This window comes from Rhodamnia argentea, chromosome 7 (genome assembly GCF_020921035.1).
Source record: "Rhodamnia argentea isolate NSW1041297 chromosome 7, ASM2092103v1, whole genome shotgun sequence".
NCBI lineage: Eukaryota > Viridiplantae > Streptophyta > Magnoliopsida > Myrtales > Myrtaceae > Rhodamnia > Rhodamnia argentea.
The window spans coordinates 3,441,664-3,465,848 of NC_063156.1; the positions used below are offsets into that span (position 1 = coordinate 3,441,664).

Sequence of the window (24,185 nt, forward strand, 5' to 3'; positions counted from 1 at the left end):
AGCGCTATACAGATCGGGGATCATAATCTGGCGAAGCGCTCTGCAGTGTCTGCACTTTGTCTGTTCGCATGTAAATGGCAGGTCTAATTTAGAAGACCACAAATGAGCCCCTCCTTTTGTTTGATCGCAACATTTGATCAGGAAAAGTATGGCGAAGCAATATAAAACACCTGCAGCAGCCGAACCCGCCATGGAACTGAAAACTTCAATTCAGGTATGTAACAACGATCTGAGAACACACCTATGGAGAAGCGAGAAAGCAGAGCAAAGCAAGGCAGGAACCAGAAAAGCTCGGCGAACTGGAGGGAGGGCTCTCAGTTCAGTTTCCAACTCATGGAACACAGGATGTGCAAGTGAAAGTGAGTTTAATATGCGGAGAAGAATCTAACTAGAAAGAAAAAGGGTCAAGCTGCATCAATCTAATGCTTTGAAGTGGAAACATGATGGAGCATAGGCCTTTCGATGCACTTTTGGCTTTCTTTCTCATCACCTTGCAGGTGAATTACATCATGGAACCCACATGAAGAACTGGCATGGCCACCTGCTACATGGGAAGGGAGGACATAAACAAAACAGGTAGCACAAAAACATAATTAGGATGACGCCGCGCTCATGTTAAGATCAACCAAGGATGCGTAGAAACCGTCTTTGATGTTAATCAGAGAGTCGTGCTTTCCTTTCTCGATGATCACTCCATTTTTGACCACCGCGATCACGTCTGCCTTCTTTATTGTTGATAATCTATGCGCCACTATAACCGTAGTTCTATTGACCATGGCTTTGTCTAATGCATCTTGAACCAGTCTTTCGGATTCAGCATCCAATGCACTGGTAGCCTCGTCGAGAAGGAGTATCTTCGGATCCTTCACTATAGCACGTGCAATGGCCACCCGCTGCTTCTGCCCACCGGATAACTGGACTCCACGCTCGCCTGCCAATGTGTCATAACCCTGCATAGTCATTGTGATACCAGTAACTACGATTCTCGGGAAACATCGGTAGTTATTGCTTGCTTAATCTGCATATGTCTATCTTATGCAAGAGACGAGATAAACTTGCCTGTTGCAAACTACTAATAAACTTATGGGCATTTGCCAACTCTGATGCAGTCAATATCTCCGCTTCTGTTGCCTCTCCATCCTTTCCATAGGCTATATTGGCACAGATTGTGTCATTGAACAGAGCTGGTTCTTGGCTCACAAGGCCCATCTGCTGCCTAAACCACTTCAACTGAAGCTTCTGAATTTCGATCCCATCAAGTGTGATGTGGCCAGAATCGGGGTCATAAAACCGTTGCAAAAGCGCTATTACAGTCGATTTCCCACTCCCACTCTCTCCTACTAAAGCAACAGTCTGAAAAAGCAAAATCACAGTCCAATATGTGCATGTTTTAATCTCAGCATGTGTTTATCACATAATAATTGGCTGGAACTTAGATAAGAACAGAAATAGATCGTTAAAAGAAAAAGTGAACTGATTATCATAAAGCTTTACTTTGCCGGAATGAATGGTCAAACTAAGATCTTTGAAAACTTGTATATCTGGGCGAGAAGGATATTTGAAGCTGATGTGATGAAGCTCTATTTCACCCTTCACATTTTCTAGTGTTTCTCCGGACTCATCACGGGGGTCTATTATCAATTTTCTGTCGATGATTTCGAAAACCGAGGCAGTTGCTCTCCTGGCTTTGGTGGAGTCCTGAGAGAGGGAACTTGTCTGGGTAATTGCAGTGGCTGCCATGGTCAGAGCAAAGAACACCTGCAAAGCACAAAATAAATAAATCATCAAATGAGATGCAGGAATTCAAGTTGTCCTCTCCTAAATATTTGGCTCAATGAACTCCTTAAGGTTTCAGGGAAACTGACAAAACAGGAAAAGATAATCTTACACGGAAAACTCCTGAAAATGTTGTCTTGCCATCCTGGACAAGTCGAGCTCCAGCGTAGAAGCAAGTACCATAGACTGCAAAAAGTATGAAGACCGATAGGCCAAACCCGACGCCACTAATCAAACCTTGTCTTATTCCTGCTTTCATCGGCCCTTCGCATTTCTTGGCGTAAAGTTGCAGGATTTTTTCTTCCGAACAAAACGAAGCAACTGTCCTGATGCTTCCAACTGCATCCGTAGCTAATTGACTTGCTTCCTGGTACATCATCTGCGAACAGAGAGACTTTGCTTAACAATGCCGATATTGAAATATCTATGCAGTTATGGCAATTTTTAGCTGTTGTCTCTCTTGAACACTCAAGTGGACACTGACTGTCTATGCATAAGTTATTAGGACCGTAAATGGCGAACTAAGGAATGTGTACCTTGGCGTCTGCACTGAATCCTTTAGTGAATTTTACTTGGATGACTCCATTAACAAATATCAGAGGGAGCAACACAAGGATGAGGAGCGCCAATTGCCAGCAAGTTGCAAAAGCGATGACTAAACCAGCAACTGCAGATGCACTGTTTTGAACGAGCTGGGCTACTGCATCCCCAACTAGGGCCCGCACTGTCGCTGCATCTGCTGATAGTCTTGTGCCAATGACACCGCTGGAGTGCTCCGGCTCATCGAACCAACCCACCTCCATGTGCACCACCTTCTCAAAACACATTGATCTTATCCGCTGGATTAATCTGCAACCTGCTATCGAGAAGAAGTACGTCCTTGCTGGATATGCCACTAATGACACCAGGCCGACAGTCACGAACATCAATGCCCAAAACTTTGAATCTTTCCTTAGTTTATGAGGTTCTTCATAAAATGTCTTGACAACACTAGATATTAGTACACCAAAAATGGGGAATACGATACCCGCAATGATTGCAAAAACAGATCCTATTAGTAGCACGGGAACTTCTGGCATATTAAGATATGCGAGACGACGGATAGAAACTTCCACAGCTGTTTCTGTTTTCTCCAAGGAAGAGAATTCTGGATTTCCAGGTGCGCCATTGGGGATATTCAGTCCCGTGGGAAGACCAAATGAGATAGATAAGGAGCGGCGGCTTCTACTTCCCTCACCTGATGATCCCTGACTTATGGATCTCAACAAGGACATTCTTTGACTAGATCGTCTACCGTCAAGGAGATTTTCTGGTGTATTTTGATCATCTGTCGCATGGTCTTGCTCTCTGTTTACTTGCTGGAGGCGTATCAGCTGACCATATGCTCCATTGGGATCTTTTAGCAGTTCTGAGTGTGTACCTGATCAAATTTGCGAAAATATTAGCTCTTGCTCTGCAGTTTTTTGAGCTTGCACTCGATTATAAATGTGAAGTTCCCACCATTCAAACAGGATATTCATATCAGGTCAACCAGGAATTGGCTTTCATTTGAGACATGTTATGGCTAAAAATTCATGATTTAGTACCTCTCTCCACTATCTTTCCTTGGTGAATGACGGTGATCATATTAGCATTCCTGACAGTGCTCAAACGATGTGCTACAATGACAGTGGTTCGATGTGCCATTATCCTGTCCAATGCCTCTTGTACTATCCTTTCTGATTCTGCGTCAAGTGCGCTCGTGGCCTCGTCTAAAAGCAAAATCCTAGGATCTTTTAGAATTGCTCTTGCAATGGCAACTCTTTGCTTCTGTCCTCCAGAGAGTTGACTACCGTGCTCACCGACCATCGTGTCCAGTCCCTTGATGCAAAGATGACAAGAAGTTGAGACTCACAATTTAATGAATCTCGCTTAGCGTAGAGGTAAAAGGATCAAACTAAATATCTAAAAACCTTGGGCAATTTATCAATGAATTTAGCAGCATTGGCTAGTTCTGCTGCAGCTCTTATCTCTTCCATGGTTGCATTCTCTTCTCCATAGGCAATGTTATCCTTGATGCTCGATGCAAACAACACAGGTTCCTGGCTCACAAGGCCGATCTTACTCCGTATCCATTTGAGCTGAAACTCCTTCAGATTTATGCCGTCAATGAGCACTTCACCCGCTTGCGGATCATAGAACCTCTCTATAAGACTTATCACGGTGGACTTTCCACTTCCACTTTGTCCAACCAAGGCCGCAGTTGTCCCGCTTGGTATGGAAAGAGAGAATCCATTGACTATCAGCTCATCTGGTCTGGCCGGATAGCTGAAGTAAACATCCTTAAGTTCTATGTCTCCACGAATCTCTTCCAACGTCCTGCCACAGGTGTCGCAAGAATCGATCTCGGGCTTCCTGTTGATGGTCTCAAACATCTTGTAAGCTGCAGCTTGACCAGCGACAAATGCGGTCATGCAGGTAGAAGCCTGTCCTAAGGACCTGAGAAGAAAGCCATACCCATTCATTTATGAGTCTGCTGTAACACAAATTAAATAATGCTATAAATTGATTTCTGTCTAATCTCTCTCCAATGTAAAGATCCTATTGCTTGCATGATTTGAAATAATCAATTATTAGCTTTCCGTTGAAACGGAGTAGCATGTATCCATAGCTCATCAATGTATTAAAAGTTGAATGAAGTCCAAAGTGCAACTAACGTTGAACCAGTTAAGACAGCGACAATGACATTGAGTACTTGACCCCCGGTATATCCTTTTTCCAGAATCATCCTTCCTCCGAACCATATTGCCAGTGCATAACTGCAGAAGATAATCAAAAAGGCTGTACCAAGACCTAATCCAGCGGCCATGCCTTCGTCAACTCCTGATTTGTATGCATCCACAAGGAACTTGTTGTAAGTTGCTATAGCCTGCTTCTCCCCAGTAAATGATGCTACCTGATTGCACCAAGTGACTGCCATCATCATCATCTCAGAGTCAAAATTTTACATCAAAAGGTTCTATATGTTTGATGGACTCACAGTTCTAATTGACCCAATTGTTTGGTCAACAACATTTGCCGCTTTTGCATAAGCGCTTTGTCCCCGTGATGCCATCTTGCCTATGATCAGGGACATGAGGGCACCAGAAGCCACAAGGGGAGGAATAGACGATAACATGACCAAAGTAAGCAGCCACCCTTTGGTAAATGCGATGATGAATCCTCCGATGAATGTCGACACGAGCTGTATGACCTTTCCTACCTGCAGAAATTACAGAGTTTAAAAATATAAGACACCATCCCTTGCTGTGTGGCAGGAAAAATCTTCCGTGCTTCCTTCTCTTCTAGTTCTGGCTTCCATTTAGAAATGTTACCTTCTCACCCATGGCATCTTGTATAAGAACGGTATCTCCAGACATTCTGCCCACAACCTCTCCCATCGTTGTTTCCTTATCGAAAAAGGCAATGTCCTGTCTCAGTATAGTCCGCAGATACAGTCCCCTAATCCGAGCGGCTTGTCTCTCTCCCGTGACCATCCAGAAAGTTACCTCTGACAAAACAAGTGATTCCACAGTTCATTCCCACTTGCTGATGCAAACTCCAGGATCTTTCTTTTTTGGGGAGAGATATACTTACGAAGAAATGCCATCACACCAGTAAACACTGCCAGGTAGATAAACTTCAGAGATATCTGGATTCACAGAGTGATGAGTGTACCATATCATTTAGAAGGATAGACTGCTCCTTATGAGTAAAGACACATAGAATTGACAACCAGGTACCTGTTTTCATGCTTTTATGAATAACTTATTCATGTTAAGTACTTTGATGACTTGAATTCTAGCGTCTAGCATCAGAATATGAACATTAGGCTTCAACAGTTGTTACCTTGGAAACAAGGTGGACCACATTTTTGTTGTGCTGGTTAGTTCCAAATGAATCAATCAATTGCCCGAGAAGTACTGTCATGAGGGGCATGCCTAAGCCATTGCCAACAGCACCCATTGTACCCACAAGCATAAAAAACATGTCGGTGAAATCTGCGAACAAGAACAGCTTGTGAAAGAGAACTGAATTAGTTTTCTCATCGTCTTTGCTCTTTTCAGGCCTGTCCTTGGCCTCTGCATGACTTGTCGAATTAGTAGCTACACGCATTTCTACATCCACGTTCGAGCTGCTTCGTATAGACATCATACCAGCTAGAATATCACCATATATTGCTCGCAACTACTTCATTGAGTTTGTCCAGAAACTATCTTGCATCTGTAGAAGAAAGTCAGCTACCGGAATCAATAACTTACAAGGCAAGCCAGGAAAGTAGAACGCTCGAATACGTGTCGTCAGTCAACAAGCGAAAACAAGCATCTTTTAGTACCACAGCCGCATCCAAGTTAACAATAATTAAAGAATACTGGAAATACCAAATTTCCTTGCGCTCAAGCATACCAACCTCTGGTCTGCTTCTGCTTACACAACCGGGAAAGTCAAGCTTAACGGAACGAATTAAACAACAGACGACAAAAAGGAGGGAGAAAATCATGGTAGTTTTTTTTTCTTTACCCAGAAGCTGAAAAAGGATCTCCAACTAAATCCAGAGTGGTTTCTTTATCTTCCGCCTTAAACCAATACTCTTCCTTTTCCAATGTTAAGGCCTTTCAACCAAACTCAAAATTCAAGAAATGCTACTTCAAGAAACATTACAAAAACAAGACGAGGTAGACTATAATATATCAAGAATCACTAACTCTCTGATCTTATACAAGTTATGAAGTTGCCAACGCCAACCACAATGGCCAACCGCAGAGGGTTTGATCTGATCGACCATCACTAATTACTCCCCTGCTTCAACGCCATAATCAACATCATTTTCTTTCCACAACAAAGAGACAGAGCAGAAAAAACTAACTGAAAAGAATTCAGTGCGATACCTTAGTACACCAGAGAGCTCAAAAGGGTAGTTTTTAATGCCGGTAGTAGCTGAGGAATCGCCCCTACTTCATCCAATGCCTTGCGGATTGCAATTCAGTTGTAAAGCCCACTGAAAATGCTTTGAGGGCCAAGCATCTTTGTGCCTTATAACCGAAAGATCGGTCACTCATTTCTTGGTCACAATCACTGGGACTCTCTCTTGTGTCAACCATAGTAGTTGTGTACTATCTTTTGTTTATATAAATGCTTATGTAACATGTCTTGTCGGTGAGAATCCCAATAACATAATGGTACTTTCTAGTTGCTCGTCTTTTGCTTCTTCTTTTGTAGGCATCAAAATGTGTAGTGGGTGAAAGCAATGCCTTTTAAAAAGATCCGCAACAATTGACTCGCCACAATACATAAACTGAATTGTTCATCACGCCGGCAAGTACCAATGATTCTCGATATTTGAAAAGTGTAAGGCCGAGATAATTATCCAAAAAGTCTTAAACCTATTGTACGGTAGTCCATTCAATACTAAAACTTTCAAATTTTGTCATTTTAGTCCTAAACCTTTTGAAGTTTTGTCAATTTAGTCATAAACATATTATTTGCATAATTCGCCAATAGAACTAAATTGTCAAATCATCAAAAATTTCAAAAGGTTAAGAACTTCAAAATGTTTAGGACTGAATTTGCCACCGTATAATAGGTTTAGGACTTATTGGACAATTTTCCCTTGCCAAGCCAAAGCTGGGTCAATCTTGACTACCTGTTCTCTATTTAGTTATTATTCTGTTTCTTAAAAACTTATCCCAACTCGCTTAGCCCCTAGCATGTATAGATTAATGGTAGGTGAGATTAACGTGAGGCGGGACTACAGTATTAGAATTTCACATGAGGATTAGTTATGTTACTTACGACAATTTTATGTTTAGATGAAATTGATAGAAGCTTTGGAACGTGAATCTATGATGATGATGATATGGCGCTAAAGACTAAAAGAGGACTATTATGCCGTAAAAGCTAGCAGAAACAATCGGGAATGCCGCTGGCAGTGGAGTTCGAAAGTGAACGTCATTTCAGCTTCTCAACGATAAAGAGGAACCCTACCGACAAAAGAAAAAGGAAAAAAAGTCGAGAGAAAAGGAGGACAATTACTAATTCAGTCAGAAACTTGTTGTATGCCACTTCAATTATGTAAGTTTCAATTTTACCAACGTAGTCCTAAATGTTTGCGTGAAATATAAATGCAATCTCTCCAGCCAATTGCCACTAGAAATTGTTGACGTGGAGATCCATAAGTTATTCATGTCGTCATTCCATGTAGGATGGCCTACAATGATTGAACGCCATCTTAGCAATTTTTTGTAGTAGTTGATAAGAAGAACCGCATTGAAATTTCACACAAAGGTTCAAGACTGCATTGATAAATTTGAAAATTTATGGCTGAATTGATATCCGTACAATAAGTTTAGGACTGATTTGGTAATTATCTCAAGAAAAGGTAAAGCTCGAGTGAGGTTTCAACCGGAATATGAAAGAAAAATACTCAAAAGATCAAATCATTAATGCATGAGAAAAGATAAACCCTCATCGAGTCTCGCAATATCGGATCTTATGTCTATTTTTAAATATATCATAACCGACGGTCCCTTTCTAGTCTTGCTTTTAAAAGTGTGACTAAGACTCGAATGGTCTCCTCTTCGTTGCCAGAAAAAGTTTCGTGCGCTTGACCATAAAAGTCGTGGCCGCCTTAGCAATAGTAATATCTATTTAATTTGTTTTTTCTATCTGCCCTATTTTTAACTCCCCTCTTTTTGACTTTTATTTTGTCTCTTTGCCAAGCGTGGGAGTCGAACCCCGCACCTATTATGATACATCTCTGTTTTATGCCTTCCAAATCTATTAATATGTAGTTCTCTTAAGATCTCATGTACGAATTTTGTGTAGTATATACAAATATATCGTAATTGTACCTTTAAATGTTTAATGTCATTATTGGATATTGTGGACTTAAATGGCATAATTCAGTTTCTGTTTAATTTTGATGTACTTCCTCATTTATTAAGGCAATTATATAAATATTTTAAATAGCTTTATTTGTTTGATTTATCATTATTTTTTTTCAAAATATTACAAGAGTTTCCTTTGTTTTTTTTTTCTTTTGTTATTCTTTTCTTCTCATTTTCAACTTCTTTTTCAACTATCTTCGAGATTCAATGGAGGCTATTAGTAACAGAATAAAGATTAAAAGTGACTAGCTTTTTTATACCATAGTTTGAATAATTCGTCAAATTTTGTGTGCTGAACATATTTTCTTTGATTATAAATAACAAGCATTGCAAGTCAAAATCCGTGCAAAGCGCGTCGTTCAATGGTTCACCAATAAAGTGCTAAGTTAAGGTCTAGCGAGAACAAAAGAGAAAAGGCTAAAAAAAATAAAAATTGGTGACAATTAGAATTACAAATACCCATACTTTCGATCGAAACATTGATTTTATCAAGTTGTATCAATTCGGTTCAATTTAAGTGAGCCAAATTCCTAACATGTTGAATGATAAATCTGTCGAACATGAACTAATACTTATGGACCAAGTCTTAAGTCTTCTGGCATCCGGTTTGGAATCTGGATGCTATAGCTGCTAGAATTTTGCCATAACCAAAATACAAAGTAGGGAGACTTGGGAGCTTGGGCAGATGGATTGTGTTATGTTTAATGGAAGCCAAAAACCTTTTGAAAATAAAACCTTGGCATGGAGGTAAAAGTGAACAACTCAATAAGGTTAAACTAAAAACAAGAAAAAGCGAAAAGAAAATGTTTTTTTTTTCCTGTTTTTCTCCGATAAGCAAATGCAAACATGATTAAACAGATTTTTCAAAGTATGACATATAAGGTTAATATCATAGAAAATCCCAAACTGTTACACCTGTGACAAATTTACCCCAAATTATTTTTTTGACCATCAAAAAGCCCAAACTGGTATACTTGTGATAAATTTACCCCAAACCGGTACGCTTGTAATAAATTTACTCTCCATTAATTTTTGTTAAATCTACCTGTCAAATTGTTAAATTGGATGGTATGTTACAATTCATGAGTGTACCAGTTTGGGATTTTTACCTTTTGTTTGTCACAAGGTTATCAATTTGGAATTTTTTCGTGTTATTAATCCAATTTAACGAAGGATAAATTTGTCATAGGTGTACTAAATTGGGGGTTTTTCTTGGTTAAAAAATTAGTTTTTAGTAAACTTATCACAAAAGTATTAGTTTAGAGTTTTTAAAGGGCAAAAAAATAGTTTGGGGTGAATTTGTCACGGATATACTAGTTTGGGGTATTTCATGATAAAAAAATAGTTCGAGATAAATTTGTCACATGTGTACCTGTTTGGGATTTTCCATGATATTAACCATAAAATATAAAATTAACAAGTAATGGCTATATCTAGGGAATATTACCAAAAAAGTCCTAAACCTATTTCAATTGTGTCAATTCAGTCCTAAATTCTTTTTTTTTTGGGCAAATTTAGTCCAATTTTTTTTGAGTTTATGCCAATTCAGGTCTTAAAATTTTGTATTTGCGTCAATTCAGTTCATCTAACTAATTTTAGCCGGATATTGCTGACGTGGCATTGCCGATATTGACGTGGCAATTTTAAATAATACTTTAATATATTATTGAATTTATTTTCTTTTTCTTCTTCTTTTTTCCCATCTTCTTCTCCCTCTAGCCAATTGCTCAAGCGACTCACCCACCCCCGGTGAGGTGCGACGTCGCCATCTCCGGACGAGGCTCGCCCTCGCCAATAGCCTGCGAACCATCGAACCTCGGCGATTGGCCGGAGGAAGAAGAAGATAGGAAAGAAAAAAAATTCAAAAAGTATTAAAATTCTATGTAAAAATTGCCACATCAGCAATTTCCTATCAAATTTGACCGGAATGACTAAATTGACACAAATGCAAAAGGTTTAGGATTGAATTAGGACAATTGCAATAGGTCTAAGATAATTTTGACAATGCTCTCGCTATAGCTACTATTAACTTTAAGTTAGTGAACTAGTTGAGGGATGATATTGACTTTTATCTTTTCATTGTTACACTTGCAATCCAAAGATTTCGGGTATATTATGCGATAGTTGTTTGAGTTTGAGCAAATATAGAAGATAGATGGAAGAGGGGATAGTTATTTTGAGAGAAAATGGATGAGAATTATTTAAATTGTTAACTAGCCCACTAAGGTTCGTTCGTTTAACGAGAAGTAGACTTTGCTAGAAAATATTTTCAAAGGAATTTATTTTCAAAGAAACTATACTTGGTTGAGTTTTGCAAATAATGCGGTGGTCACGCTTCCACGTTTGCTACAGGAAGGAGGGCTCTCAGTTCACTCCCCAACATAACGAGGGAGAATTACAAAAAAATCATAAATTTATTGTAATTATGTCAATTTAATCTTATTTTTTCTCAATTCAGTCCTTCACCTTTTGTATGAGTGTAAATTCAGTCATTTCCGACCAATGTCGGCTAGAATTGCTAATGAGGCGCAACCAATGCTAACATCAAGAATTTTATAATATTATAATATCTTTTCAATTATTTTATTGTTTATATTTCTTTTTTTCTTTCTTTGTCTTTTTTTTTTCTCTTCCCTTTCTTTTTCCTCTAGCTGGTCACCGGACCTCCACAATCGGCCCGAGGACGGGGCCGGTGAGGCTTGCCCTTACCGTGGGTCGACGAGGTCGACCTTGCCAGCCCTCGTCTATGGCTAGTCGTTGGACCTTAGCTTTCGAATGGAGGAAGAAGGAAGGAAAAAAAACAAAATCTAAGATTAAAATGAAATAATTACAATAAATTTAGGGCTCTTTTGGCAATTTTTTCCATGTATTGAACACCGGATGTGTAAGTGAACTTGAGTTTGATGCTGCCGAGTCTAATGAGCAATGATAAAGGGTCCAGCTGGATCAATCTCATGCATGCACGTTGTACCAAATGGCTGTCAGCAGGTCATGTTCTGTAATGTTGAGCGCTAGGTCAACAAAGAAGGAAAAATGGACTCTTCCGCCTTGGATAAAAGTTGAGCACGTACAGAAAGGTGAAAGGAAGAAAGAAAAGAAAAGAAAGAAAGGGAAAGAAAGGAAAGGAAAAGGAAAAGATGGCTTTTGTGCGAACACGCTACCGCGACCTCGCCGAGCCAAATTGACTTTCATTTCGCAATCCCCGATAAGGATTTGAACCCTTTGTTAACCTAACCGGAGAAAATCGAGGAAGTGAATTTTGAACCGTGGGATCCGATTTTGGAGTTGTTAAGCTATGGGGTCACATGAAAATGATATATTATTTTATAGTGTTGTAGAGCCACGGATTTTGATGAGAAATTGATTTGAAGTGACGTTTTAATTGGAGCGAAATTTTAAAGTTTTGAATATCTGCTTTGAACAAGCGTTTTGTTGGTGCGTAAGAGTTGTTTTGCCGGTGATTAAGCCTAGTTTTGGTGATTCATAATTGAGGCAGTGTTTCATTTGATATTTATTTTGTTTCTCGCTTATTTGATGGTGAGTTCAGCCATTCGAGTAACCTTGGTAATTTGGTTTTAGGCTTTCACAAGTGAGTGGTGTTATCTCTTCTTTGATTTTGTAAACTCATATTTCGAAAGTGATCCGGGTTAGATATAAAATTTAGATCATCGAGCATGTACTTTTTTTTTATTTTTTATGAATGGTTTTAGAAGGTGCTATGAGTAGTATTGTGAAAGTTTATACATATATCTGTGTGTGTGTGTGTGTTGCTTTGCGAATCTGGTTTAAGAAATGAATTCTAAAATGATATGAGAAATGCTTTATTAAATGTACTTTTGAAGGATGAGTTGAGTTGCAAAATGTTATCTTTATGGTTTGTGAAATATATTTTGGTTTATGAGATTGATTCTAGATTGGATTTTAGGTGTGGGAGGATAATTATAGGCCGATAATAAGTAGAGACATTGCGAAGGGGAATCTTGGTCGCCTTGTCACCGGGCGTTATGCTGTGATCATAGTTAGATATTGAGTGATAAATTGGTCAATGGAATGGACCATTGATGAATGATTTGATAGACATTGATCAATGGACTTTGATCATTATTTTTTTGAATTGTCATGGTGGATTAAATGAGTATTTCTGTTTTGTATAAAGTTTTATTGAAATGAATCAACTCACGTCTGATTTGATATGTGTATTTGTCTTGGGTGATGAGTTCCTAGTATTGCTTTATATGTGCATAATAGATACTCGATTTATTTAGAAAAGATGCATTACTAATTGGATTGTGGTTGCTCATGCCATTCATCTTAAATATTTTCCATGTTCCTTGGTTATCGGTAAATAAAGCACGAATATTGTGTTATTATATGGGGCATTCCAATAGAGATTTTTTTTTTAAACATGAGCTTAGTTAGTTGTATATATCTAAGCTGTATATGACTAAGATGAGTTTGCTCTTTCTAGTTGTTTGTTTGGTGATGTATATATTCTTTTGATGGATTATAGAAACTCCGATGTCATAATCAACCTGCTGGTAAATTGAGATATATATTTTGGTAATGGGTTGTTGGTTTGTATTTGAGGTTGCGCCCTTCAGGTAGAAGAATAACCGTGTCATTTCTCCATTCTTGTTGGATTTGGGAGGGTGACATGTTCTTTTCTTTCTCTAAGGTGAAAACATGGCAGAGCACAGGCCTATGTTACAAATCAATTTTGATTACCTCTTCGCCATGCCCCGTTATGAACGGAGAATTCTTCCAATTACGGCTTTAGAGAAATTAAAGCTCCTTCAAAAGTGGAGAAAAAGTTTTCCTAGAAAAACATTTTCCCTCTCTTTCCTCCATCCACTCCTTTAATTTCGTTTCCCTTTAACAATTTTTTTAAGAACTATTTAAAGAAATTTGAATTTTTTAATAACTTTTTTTTTATAATTTTATTTTTTTTAATCTTTTTCTTTTGTCTTCCGTCAATCGCCGGCCACAAGCGAGGCTCCAACTCGCCCATGGTCAGCAAGCGAGATCAAGCCTCGTTAGACTCGAGCGAGGCGAGGCTTGGCCTTGGCAACCTTGAGCTCGACCTCGCCTTGCCTGTTCGGATCTAGCGAGCCAAAGCTTGGCCTCGCTTGAGGCGAGGCTAGACCTCGAGTTTAGCCTCAATCGCCGGCCACGGGCAAGTAGAAGTCTTGCCTATAGCCGGTCGCTGGCCATGGCCATTGACCGGCGGAGGAAGAAACAAAAGAAAAAAAGAGAAAAAAAAAATAGAACATACTTAAAATATAAAAGTATTAAGAATAAAAATACTTAAAAATATAAAAACATTTAAAAAATTCACAATTTTCCTTACCAAACAACAGAAAATACTTTTCAGTTCATTTTCATGTTTTAGTCAAATATAAAAAAATATCTTCATTTTCCTAAATAACGGCTAGAAAATGTTTTCTAGAAACATCGCATTGTCCGCGAAACAAACGGAGCTAAGCACTTTGTCTACTCAAGATATATGTACGTGTTGTCCCCAGACCGCCTATTTCATCCTTATCAATTCCAAAAAGATGTACTATTCTTACATGATCATCCTATAGTATGTTGGCTTGAGTTTTAGCATATTTACTGATTGTTTTTTTCAAATTGTTAGCACATAAAATTTTGCTATGACCCAATCATGTATGTGAAGTAGGGCTAAGTATAATGGATAGATAGAACCAAGAACTGCCCGGACTGGACCGGTCAGGTTGGTACGGTCCCCAGAGGCTTATCCAGTTCCCTCTTGGAGAGGGAACTTGGCCACCTAAATATCTTTTATTTTTTAATTTTTTTTAAATATGAACATAAACTTAATTTAGCCTCACATCACATCTTTGTGAATGAGAAGATGGATTACTAGACCTCAATTACTTGTAGAAAGTCATTTTCTCAACAATTTTATAGCAAGTTATTCTTTCTTGTTATTGTCTCTTCATTGTCTCATGTCGATTAGGAGACACAATGAGAGAGAATGAATTGCTATAAGATAGCACGCGTAACTTACTTATTTTAATTTTCAATCGTTTCCTTTGGACTGCCCAGGAACGGATATCATGTCCCCGAGTTCCAAACACCTCGGTCCGGTCCTTGGTCCCCGAAATTGGGAATCGGAGCCACCATTCTGATCCTCGGCACTTGAGGAAATCGGACCAATCCGGACCATGCTCACCGCCAATGTGAAACCATATTCTCGTACAACGACTCTCTCCATATTTTTACACGAGCTCTAATGATCTTTCGCTGCTTCGCGGAGTGGCCAAAGAATGTCTCCCTTTAAGTCCAAATGGGCTTAACCTAGGGTTTGGTTTTGAACTGGTTCTACTCGGGAACTCGGCCTCAACCTGGGAACACGACAAGGTGAATGCTCGTGTAGAACGGGCGACTCCTTTAAAAATTCGGAAACCGAACTGATCAAGAAGGGTTCCTCAATTTTTTTTCCTGGGACCAAACCAGTTCCCATGTGAACCGGCTTGAAACCGGTTGGGTAAGATAGGTTCGGTTCGGCCTCTGACCGACCTGATTGCTCACTTCTCCCGACAACAGTCATATCAGCTGTTCTTGAAACCAGCTCTTGAAGAAAGTGCTTCATGAGGTGGGATCATGATGGAAGAGGATGTTACACATGTTGAGTTATTCAATGATTCACCAGATTGATCAACACCGCATGGAATTATTCTACGTTTGAGTAATTTTTCATAGCATCAAGCAATTGATCCTCATGTGGTATGGACAGTTTATCTGGTCTGCAAAGCAATTTCAAAAAATGGAGATGTCTTTAGTTTTTAATACAGCAGCACATAGATTTCCAGGATCCTTGAAAGAAAATGTCATTCCATCAAACACCAAAGGCCGAGCTATACAGACTCGTCCAGTGAGAGGATAGAAACACCTATTACCCTTATACTTATGCCTCTAGCCGATGAAAACACGAGGTGATGACCGTGGATCCAGCTTTGTTTCGAAATAGTCTCTAGTCGTTGGTTGAAGAGCTTCTCAAAAGGCGATGCCATATCTAATGCCCGTGAAGGTAGCCGATCAACCACACTGCAGTAGCAAATGCCTCAACCCAAAAGCGCTTACGACAGAAGTTTGAAACGTCTTACTTAATCCAAGTTCTGTAATGTTTCCACATTCGCGCTCTGCTAAGCCATTCTGTTCGGGCGTTTTTGGACAAGCTTTCATGTATTGAACGCTGTCTTCTCTAAAATAAGTTTAAACTCACTGCCATCACACTAGCTTCCTTCATCTGACTGAAAAAACTTTCATTCACATTTCAGACCGAGTTTGCATGAACTTATCGAAGCAATGAAGCACAATGAAAGAGTCAGATAATACTAAAGTTTCTGATTAGAAAGCACTGGAGATGATCTCCATAGATTACAGTTAATTTAGCAAAAGGCTCATTGCCAAATTCCTTGGTCAAGATTAAAGGCAAATGACAAGACTTGGCCATTTGGCAACTTTTACAAATGCTTTCTTCTGTATTCCTACTACTGACAGATTAATGTTATCATTCTTTGGAAATTCTAAACTCTGATCACGCAGGTGCGCAAGCCGTCGATGTGAAACTCAACCGCTTGTGTGAAACCTTTCGGAAAATAAAGCTTCCCTGTCATTTGGTCAATGAGTACAAGTCCCCATCTCTATCCCCCGTTGGTATCTCACTATTTCTCTGTACGGGTATTTTCGAGAGAAATGGCCTTTTCTTTTCTAAAGCTCTGAAACGAATTGAGTGTTTAAGAGTGGCTATTAACTGAATAGGCCAACTTGCTATCAATCTGAGAGCACTCTGTTTTATATGATTTATGCGGACAACTTCCAAAATACAAGATAACAACATGAATATTCCATGGAATACAAGTAAAAACGTGGGATGATTGGTTCCCAGTCTAGTCCGGTTCCAACCTAGACCCAGGAACCAGATCGGACTGGTCGCAGCTTTGAGTTGCTGAACTTCAGGAAACTTAAATCCGCTCCTCTTATTTGCTGAACCTTAAAGAACTTATAAATCGCAGCTCTGAGTTGCTGAGCTTTTTCTTCACAATTCCTTTTATTTTATATAGGACCTTTAACACAAACATGCTGTCATGGATATACTTACTTTTGTAGTTGCCATTAACTAGGTGTTTTCAATGCACTTTTGCCTTTCTTTCTCATCACCTTGCAGGAGATGTACATAAGTGAAATACATGAAGAGTACGCACAAGAAAAACTGGTACGGTCACCTGTTACATGGGAAAGTAGGACATAGACAGAACAGGTACCGCATGACATAATTATGATGACGCTGCGCTCATGTGAAGAGCAACCAAGGACGCGTAGAAACCGTCTTTGATATTAATCAGAGAGTCATGCTTTCCTTTCTCGACGATCATTCCATTTTTTACCACTGTGATCACGTCTGCATTTCTTATTGTTGATAATCTATGCGCAACTATAACCGTAGTTCTGTTGACCATGACTTTGTCTAATGCATCTTGAACCACTCGTTCGGATTCAGCATCCAATGCACTAGTAGCCTCGTCTAGAAGGAGTATCTTCGGATCCTTCACTATAGCACGTGCAATGGCCACCCGCTGCTTCTGCCCACCGGATAACTGGACTCCACGATCGCCCACCAATGTATCATAACCCTGCATAGCCATAGTGATATTGGTAACTATTTTTCTCAGGAAACTTGCGTACTTATTGCTTGCATAATATGCTTATATCTATACATTAGGGACGAGACTTGCCTGTTGCGAACTGCTGATGAACATATGGGCATTTGCCAACTCTGATGCAGTCAGTATCTCTGCTTCTGTTGCCTCTCCACCCTTTCCATAGGCTATATTGGCACGGATTGTGTCATTGAACAGAACTGGTTCTTGGCTCACGAGGCCCATCTGCTGCCTAAGCCACTTTAATTGTAGCTTCTGAATTTCGATCCCATCAAGCGTGATATGACCAAAATCAGGGTCATAAAACCGTTGCAACAGAGATATTACAGTCGATTTCCCACTCCCACTCTCTCCTACTAAAGCAACTGTCTGAAAAAGCGAAAATCACAATCCTTATGTATTTGTTTTAACATCAGTATGGGTTAGCGCATGATAATTGGCTGGAACTTAGAGAAAAATAGAAAAAAACTTTTGAAAGTAAAAGAGAAAGGGTTATCATAAAGCTTTACTTTGCCGGCATGAATGGTCAAGCTAAGATCTTTGAAAATTTGTACATCCGGGCGAGAAGGATACTTGAAGCTGATGTGATGAAGCTCTATTTCTCCCTTCAAATTATCTAGTGTTTCTCCGGACTCATCACTTGGGTCTAATTTCGATTCTCTGTTGATGATTTCGAAAACTGAGGCAGTTGCACTCCTGGCTTTGGTGGAGTCCTGAGTGAGGGAACTTGACTGAGTAATTGCAATGGCCGCATTAGTCAGGGCTAAAAACACCTGCAAAGCAGAAAGTACATAAACCATAAACTGAAGCGCAGAAATTAAACTAGTCCTCTCCTCAATAATTTGGCGCAAAGAACTCATTAGTGCTGCAGGGACACCGATAAAAGACAAACTTACACGGAAAACTTGTGAAAAGGTTGTCTTGCCTTCCTGGACAAGTCGAGCTCCAGCATAGAAGCAGGTGCTGTAGACTGCAAAAAGTGAGAAGAAAGATAGGCCAAACCCTGCTCCACTAATCAAACCTTGCCTAATGCCCGCTTTCATCGGTCCTTCGCATTTCTTGGCATATAGTTGCATGATCTTTTCTTCAGAACAAAAAGAAGCAACTGTCCTGATGCTTCCAACTGCATTGCTAGCTACTTGACTGGCTTCTTCGTACATCATCTGTGAACGGAGAGAATTTGATTAACACTGCTGATATCTGAATATCTTTCCAATGCACCGAATATTTAGGACAACAGCTGTTGGCTCTCTTGAACAACCAAGTGGACAGTTACCAGACACGCATAAATTATTAAGACCGCAAATGGCGAATATGGAATGCTTACCTTGGCGTCTGCGCTGAAACCTTTCATGAATTTTACTTGGACGTATCCATTAGCAAATATCAGAGGGAGCAATACAAGGACGATGAGCGCCAATTGCCAGCAAGCTGCAAAAGCGATGACTAAACCAGCAACTGCACATGCGCAGCTTTGAACGAGCTGGGATAATGCATCCCCAACTAGGGCCCGCACTGTTACTGCATCTGCTGATAGTCTTGCGCCAATGACACCACTGGCATGCTTCGGCTCATCGAACCAGGCCACCTCCATGTGCACTACTTTCTCAAAACACATTGATCTTATCCGCTGGATTAATCTGCAACCTGCTATCGAGAAGAAGTATGTCCTCGCTGGATATGCTACTAATGATACCAGGCCAAGAATAATAAACATCAATGCCCAAAACTTTGAATCTTTCCTTAGTTTATGAGGTACTTCATAAAATGTCTTGATCACAGTAGATAATAGTATGCCAAAAATGGGGAATATTACACCTGCAATGATTGCAAATATAGATCCTATCAGTAGCTCGGGAACTTCTGGCTTATTAAGATATGCGAGCCGAAGAACAGAAACTTCCACAGCTTTTTCTGTTTTCTCCAAAGAAGAGGACTCTGGATTTACAGGTGAACCATCGGGGACATTGAACCCCGGGGGCAGTCCAAACGAGATAGAGAAGGAATGGCGGCTGCTATTTCCCACACCCGATGATATCCGACTTATGGATCCCAAGGACATTCTTTGACTCAATTGTCTACCGTCAAGGAAATGTTCTGGTTTGTTTTGGTCATCTGTCGCTTGGTGTTGGTCTGAGTTTACTTGCTGGAGGTGTATTAGCTGGCTATATGGTCCATCGGGATCTTTTAGCAGTTCCGAGTGTGTCCCTGATCAAATTTGTGAGAAATTCAGCTCTTGCTCCACAATATTTTGAGATTGCGTTAAGTTATATATCTGAAGTTTCCGTGTTTAAACAGATTATTCATATCAGGTCAACTAGGCAGGATAGGTTTTCCTTTGAGACGTGATATGGATAAAAATTGATGCTTTAGTACCTCTCTCCACTATCTTTCCTTGATGAATGACAGCGATCATATTAGCGTTCCTGACGGTGCTCAAACAGTGTGCTACAATGACAGTGGTTCGATTACCCATTATCCTGTCCAATGCCTCTTGTACTATCCTCTCTGATTCTGCATCAAGGGCGCTTGTGGCCTCGTCTAAAAGCAAAATCCTAGGATCTTTTAGAATTGCTCTGGCAATGGCAACTCTTTGCTTCTGTCCTCCAGAGAGCTGAGTACCATGTTCACCCACCATCGTGTCCAGTCCCTTGATGCAAAGATGAAAAACAGTTTAGACTCAAATTTCGATGATATTCACTTAGGTTAGAGGTAAAGCGATCAAATTAAACGTCTCTGGACCTTGGGCAATTTATCAATGAATTTAGCCGCATTGGCTAGTTCAACAGAGGCTCTTATCTCTTCGACAGTGGCATTCTCTTTTCCGTACGCAATATTATCCCTGATGCTTGAGGCAAACAACACGGGTTCCTGGCTCACAAGGCCGATCTTACTCCGTATCCATTTGAGCTGAAACTCCTTCAGGTTTATGCTGTCGATGAGCACTTCACCTGCTCGCGGATCGTAGAACCTCTCTATAAGACTGACAACAGTGGACTTTCCACTTCCACTTTGTCCAACCAAGGCCGCAGTTGTCCCGTTTGGTATGTAAAGAGAGAATCCGTTGAATATCAGCTCATCTGGTCTGGCCGGGTAGCTGAAGTAGACATCCTTAAATTCGATGTCTCCACGAATTTTGTCCAACGTCTTGCCACTGGTGTCGCAAGAATCGATCTCGGGCTTCCTTTTGATGGTCTCAAACATCTTAAATGCTGCGGCTTGACCAGCGGCAAATGCAGTCATGCACGGAGACGCCTGTCCTAAGGACCTGAGGATTAATCCAAACCAATTCATTTATTATGAGTCTGCTGCAGCACCAACATAATAAAGCCATTTACAACTGATTTACGTATTGAAAGTTGAATGAAGTCCAAAGTGCAACTAACATCGAACCAGCTAAGACAGCCATGATGACATTCAGTACTTCACCCCCGGTATATCCTTTTTCCAGAATCATCTTTCCTCCGAACCATATTGCGAATGCGTAACTGCAGAAGACAATCAACAAGGCTGTACCAAGACCTAATCCAGCGGCCATGCCTTCGCGAACTCCCGACTTGTATGCATCCTCAAGGAACTCATTGTAATTTGCTATTGCCAGCTTTTCCCCAGTAAATGATGCTACCTAATTGCACCAAGTGACAGCCGTCGTCTCAGAGTCAAATTTATAAATAAAGGAGTTCTATATATTAAATTCACTTACAGTTCTAATTGACCCAATTGTTTGTTCAACGACATTTGCCGCTTTCGCATAAGCACTTTGTCCCCTTGAGGCCATCTTGGCTATGATCAGTGACATGAGGCCACCAGAAACCACAAGTGGAGGAATGGATGATAACATGACCAAAGTAAGTAGCCACCCTTTAATGAATGCTACGACGAATCCTCCAATGAATGTCGACATGAGCTGTATGAATTTTCCTACCTGCAGAAACAAGAGAGTTAATAATAAAAAACACCCTCACTTGGTGTAGCAGGAAAATTTTCTGTGCTTCCTTCTCCTCTAGTGCCTGGCTTTCAAGCCAAAATGTTACCTTCTCGCCCATGGCATCTTGTATAAGAACGGTATCACCAGACATTCTTCCCACAACCTCTCCTGTGTTTGTTTCCTTATCGAAAAAGGCAATGTCCTGTCTCAGGATCGTCCGCAGATACAATCCCCTTATTCGAGTGGCCTGTCTCTCTCCCGTGACCATCCAGAAAGTCACCTCTGACAAAACAAGCGATTCCTTGGTTCATTTCTGCTCGCTAATGACACTGCAGCATTTTTTTTTTTTTTTTGGGTGGGGCGAGAGTTGTACTTACGAAGAAATGCAGTCACACCAGTAAACACTGCCAAATAGATAAACCTCAGAGATACCTGAATTCAGAGTATGAGAGTCACATATAAGTAAGAAGGAAATACCTGTTCCTTACCAACGACACCCGCAATAGATTATCTGCTACCTATATTTCATGCTATTATTCATGTTATCTACTCTGATTACGAGAACTCCAGGGTCTAGCCTCAGAAAATGAACATTATGCTTCAAAGATTGTTACCTTGGAAACAAGATGTACCAAATTTCTGTTGTTCTGGTTAGTTCCAAATGAATCAATCAACTGCCCAAAAAGCACTGCCATGAGGGGCAATCCTAAGCCATTGCCAACAGCACCCATTGTACCCACAAGCATCAAAACCACGTCAGTGAAATCTGCGAACAAGAACAGCTTGTAAAATGGAACTTTATTGGTTTTCTCATCTTCTTTGTTCTTTGCAGGTCTGTCCTTGGCCTCTGCACGACTCATCGAACTAGTAGCCACAGGTACTTCTATATCCACGTTCGAGCTGCGCTCCATAGACATTATAACAAATAGATGAGCACTATATCTAGCTTGTCAACGAGCTATTGGATATGTCCATAGCCTATCTCGCACCTGCAGAACAAAGTTGGCTACAGGAATCAATACTTTACAAGACAAGCCAGAAAAGTGGAACGGTTCGAATGCTCCAAAAGATACAAGTCAGTCATGTACTGAATCAAACCGCCAGACAAAACCCCACAACCAAAAACCACAGGACTAATATACCGGATGGCCCAAATTACTCGAACTCTACAAGATAATTGATCAATCTCGTGTGATATTCAATAGTATAGTCAGTCAACAATCCAAAAGAAGCATCTTTTAAAGAACGCTGGAGACACCAAATTTCCCTGCATTCAAGCATACGAACGTGTGATCTGCTTCTGCTTATGCAAAAATGCCAACCATGAAAACCAGGCCAAACGGAACGAATTGAACTACAGTTGGCAAAGAGGAGGAAGAAAATCATGGTGACTTCATTTTTTTTTTTTAATCCAGAAGTCAGACAGAACACCAACTCCCATCTCCAAACTCGAAATTCAAGAACGCTACTTCAAGAAGCATTAAAAAAAGAAAGACGAGGTAGACTATAATATATCAAGAATCACTAACTCTCTGATCTTATACATGTTATAAAATCCCAAAAAGCTATGGCCAATCACAGAGGGTCTGATCTAATAAGCCATCATCGAGATCCCCATAGTTTAACACCATAATCAACATCACCAGACTCATATAAACCAGAAACCAAGATGCCATTTTCTTTCCATAACAAAGAGACAAAACAGAAACAAGTAGAAATTAAAAAAAAAAAAAAAGCACATGCACTGAAACGGATTTACTCACCAGAGGCAGAGAGCTCAAAGGGGTAGCCTTTACTGCCAGTAGCAGATGAGAAATTGTCCCCTACTTCGTCGAATGATTTGAGAACTGCAAAATGAACGACTACTGCATTATAAGCCCACAAAAAACACTTGAAGGTCAAGCACTATCATGCCTTGTACCCGAAATTGATCGGTCGTTTTCTGGTCAGGATCAACTCACTCCCAGTGACATGACATTAGCCACTACGTTTGAAAATTATTATCTTTCCACTAAGAAACAAAACAATTAGTATTTCTAGCTCTTTGTCCTATTTGCCTCCCTTTTGACATCGCGTGTAAAAGCAGAGCCTTAATAAAATCGAACAACGTTGGAATAGTCTGAGGCCAAAGCTGGCCGAATCTTGAGTATCTGTTTCTCTATTTGAATCATTGTTCGAGTCATTTTTTAAAGTTGCTTTAGGAATCAGAAGTCCGAGCTTGACAATTTCACGTGATGATTGATTATGTTACTTAATCATGCTACATTGAAATTAATGAAAGCTTTTAAAAAACTCAATCTTTACTGTTGCCTCAAATTAAGCACCGTTAACTTTCCGTCTCCCGTCGCAACATAGACAATTGTCGGTCGGAAAACGACTCAATAACGTCAAACTAATAACGTGAAAAAGCAAATGGTGTTTTCCCGTTTTTCGCTAATGAGTAAATGCAAACAGAGTATGAAGTACAAGATTAACAAGTACAAGGCTACAACTATAGTTGACTTTTAAGTTGAAAGAGCAGTCGAGGGATGATATTGACTTATGCTATTATCTACGGTCACACTTGCAATTCAAAGATCTATGCCTCGTAAAGATTGCTTTGGGGTTAAGCAAATAAAGATGATTACACTGTCAGAGTTTTTGTAATCCCTGAAAAGAATATGTCGCTTCAGAACTCAGCTAAACCTAACAACTGACATGGAACAGATTTGCAACTTCACACGCTGTGTCCATATCCAACTACAAGGAATTCTTGTTGATAGCGCTCTCGATTACACTGTCAGAGTTTTTATAATCCTCGAAAAGAATATGTCGCTTTGGAATTCAGCTAAACCTAAGAACTATCATAGGACAGATTTGCAACTTCTCATACACTGTGTCCATATCCAA

At 40.0% G+C, this 24,185-nt stretch overlaps 2 protein-coding genes across 6 annotated transcripts in view; both read right to left on the reverse strand.

The window, feature by feature from the left end:
- LOC115756237 (ABC transporter B family member 4-like) overlaps positions 1-23,130 on the reverse strand; it is a 37,872-nt gene extending 14,742 nt beyond the window's left edge. Inside the window, exon 1 of the mRNA XM_048282874.1 lies at positions 23,060-23,130. The gene's annotated coding sequence lies outside the window, so the exon portion shown is untranslated. The remainder of the gene's footprint in view (positions 1-23,059) is intronic.
- Positions 92-23,191, reverse strand: LOC115756238 (ABC transporter B family member 4-like). 5 transcript variants are annotated; one of them, XM_048282866.1, is made up of 13 exons: positions 23,060-23,191; positions 5,644-6,018; positions 5,392-5,446; positions 5,130-5,305; positions 4,796-5,017; positions 4,473-4,711; positions 3,729-4,254; positions 3,363-3,636; positions 2,313-3,196; positions 1,889-2,155; positions 1,495-1,758; positions 1,060-1,353; positions 92-950 (listed from the first exon to the last, which is right to left on the reverse strand). In XM_048282866.1, the coding sequence occupies exons 2-13, from the start codon at positions 5,947-5,949 to the stop codon at positions 594-596; spliced, it is 3,864 nt and encodes a 1,287-aa protein (XP_048138823.1). In that variant the 5' UTR covers positions 5,950-6,018; positions 23,060-23,191; the 3' UTR covers positions 92-593. The 5 variants fall into 5 exon arrangements, with proteins under 5 accessions (XP_048138823.1, XP_048138826.1, XP_048138822.1 ...); XM_048282869.1 differs by lacking the exons at positions 1,495-1,758; positions 1,889-2,155; positions 2,313-3,196; ... (5 more) ...; positions 5,392-5,446; positions 5,644-6,018 and adding exons at positions 17,878-18,141; positions 18,265-18,531; positions 18,696-19,576; ... (5 more) ...; positions 21,674-21,728; positions 21,911-22,285 and having other exon boundaries at positions 23,060-23,176; XM_048282865.1 differs by lacking the exon at positions 23,060-23,191 and adding an exon at positions 6,685-6,843 and having other exon boundaries at positions 5,644-6,020.
- Between the last annotated feature and the right edge of the window lie 994 nt (positions 23,192-24,185).

Excerpts from the sequence above, each read along its gene's own strand:
- LOC115756238 (XM_048282866.1), bottom strand. The coding sequence starts at position 5,949 with ATGATGTCTATACGAAGCAGCTCGAACGTGGATGTAGAAATGCGTGTA. Across the intron at positions 4,712-4,795 it reads CAATTGGGTCAATTAGAACT|GTAGCATCATTTACTGGGGA; the intron begins GTGAGTCCATCA and ends TGGTGCAATCAG. Across the intron at positions 4,255-4,472 it reads GCTGTCTTAACTGGTTCAAC|GTCCTTAGGACAGGCTTCTA; the intron begins GTTAGTTGCACT and ends CTTTCTTCTCAG.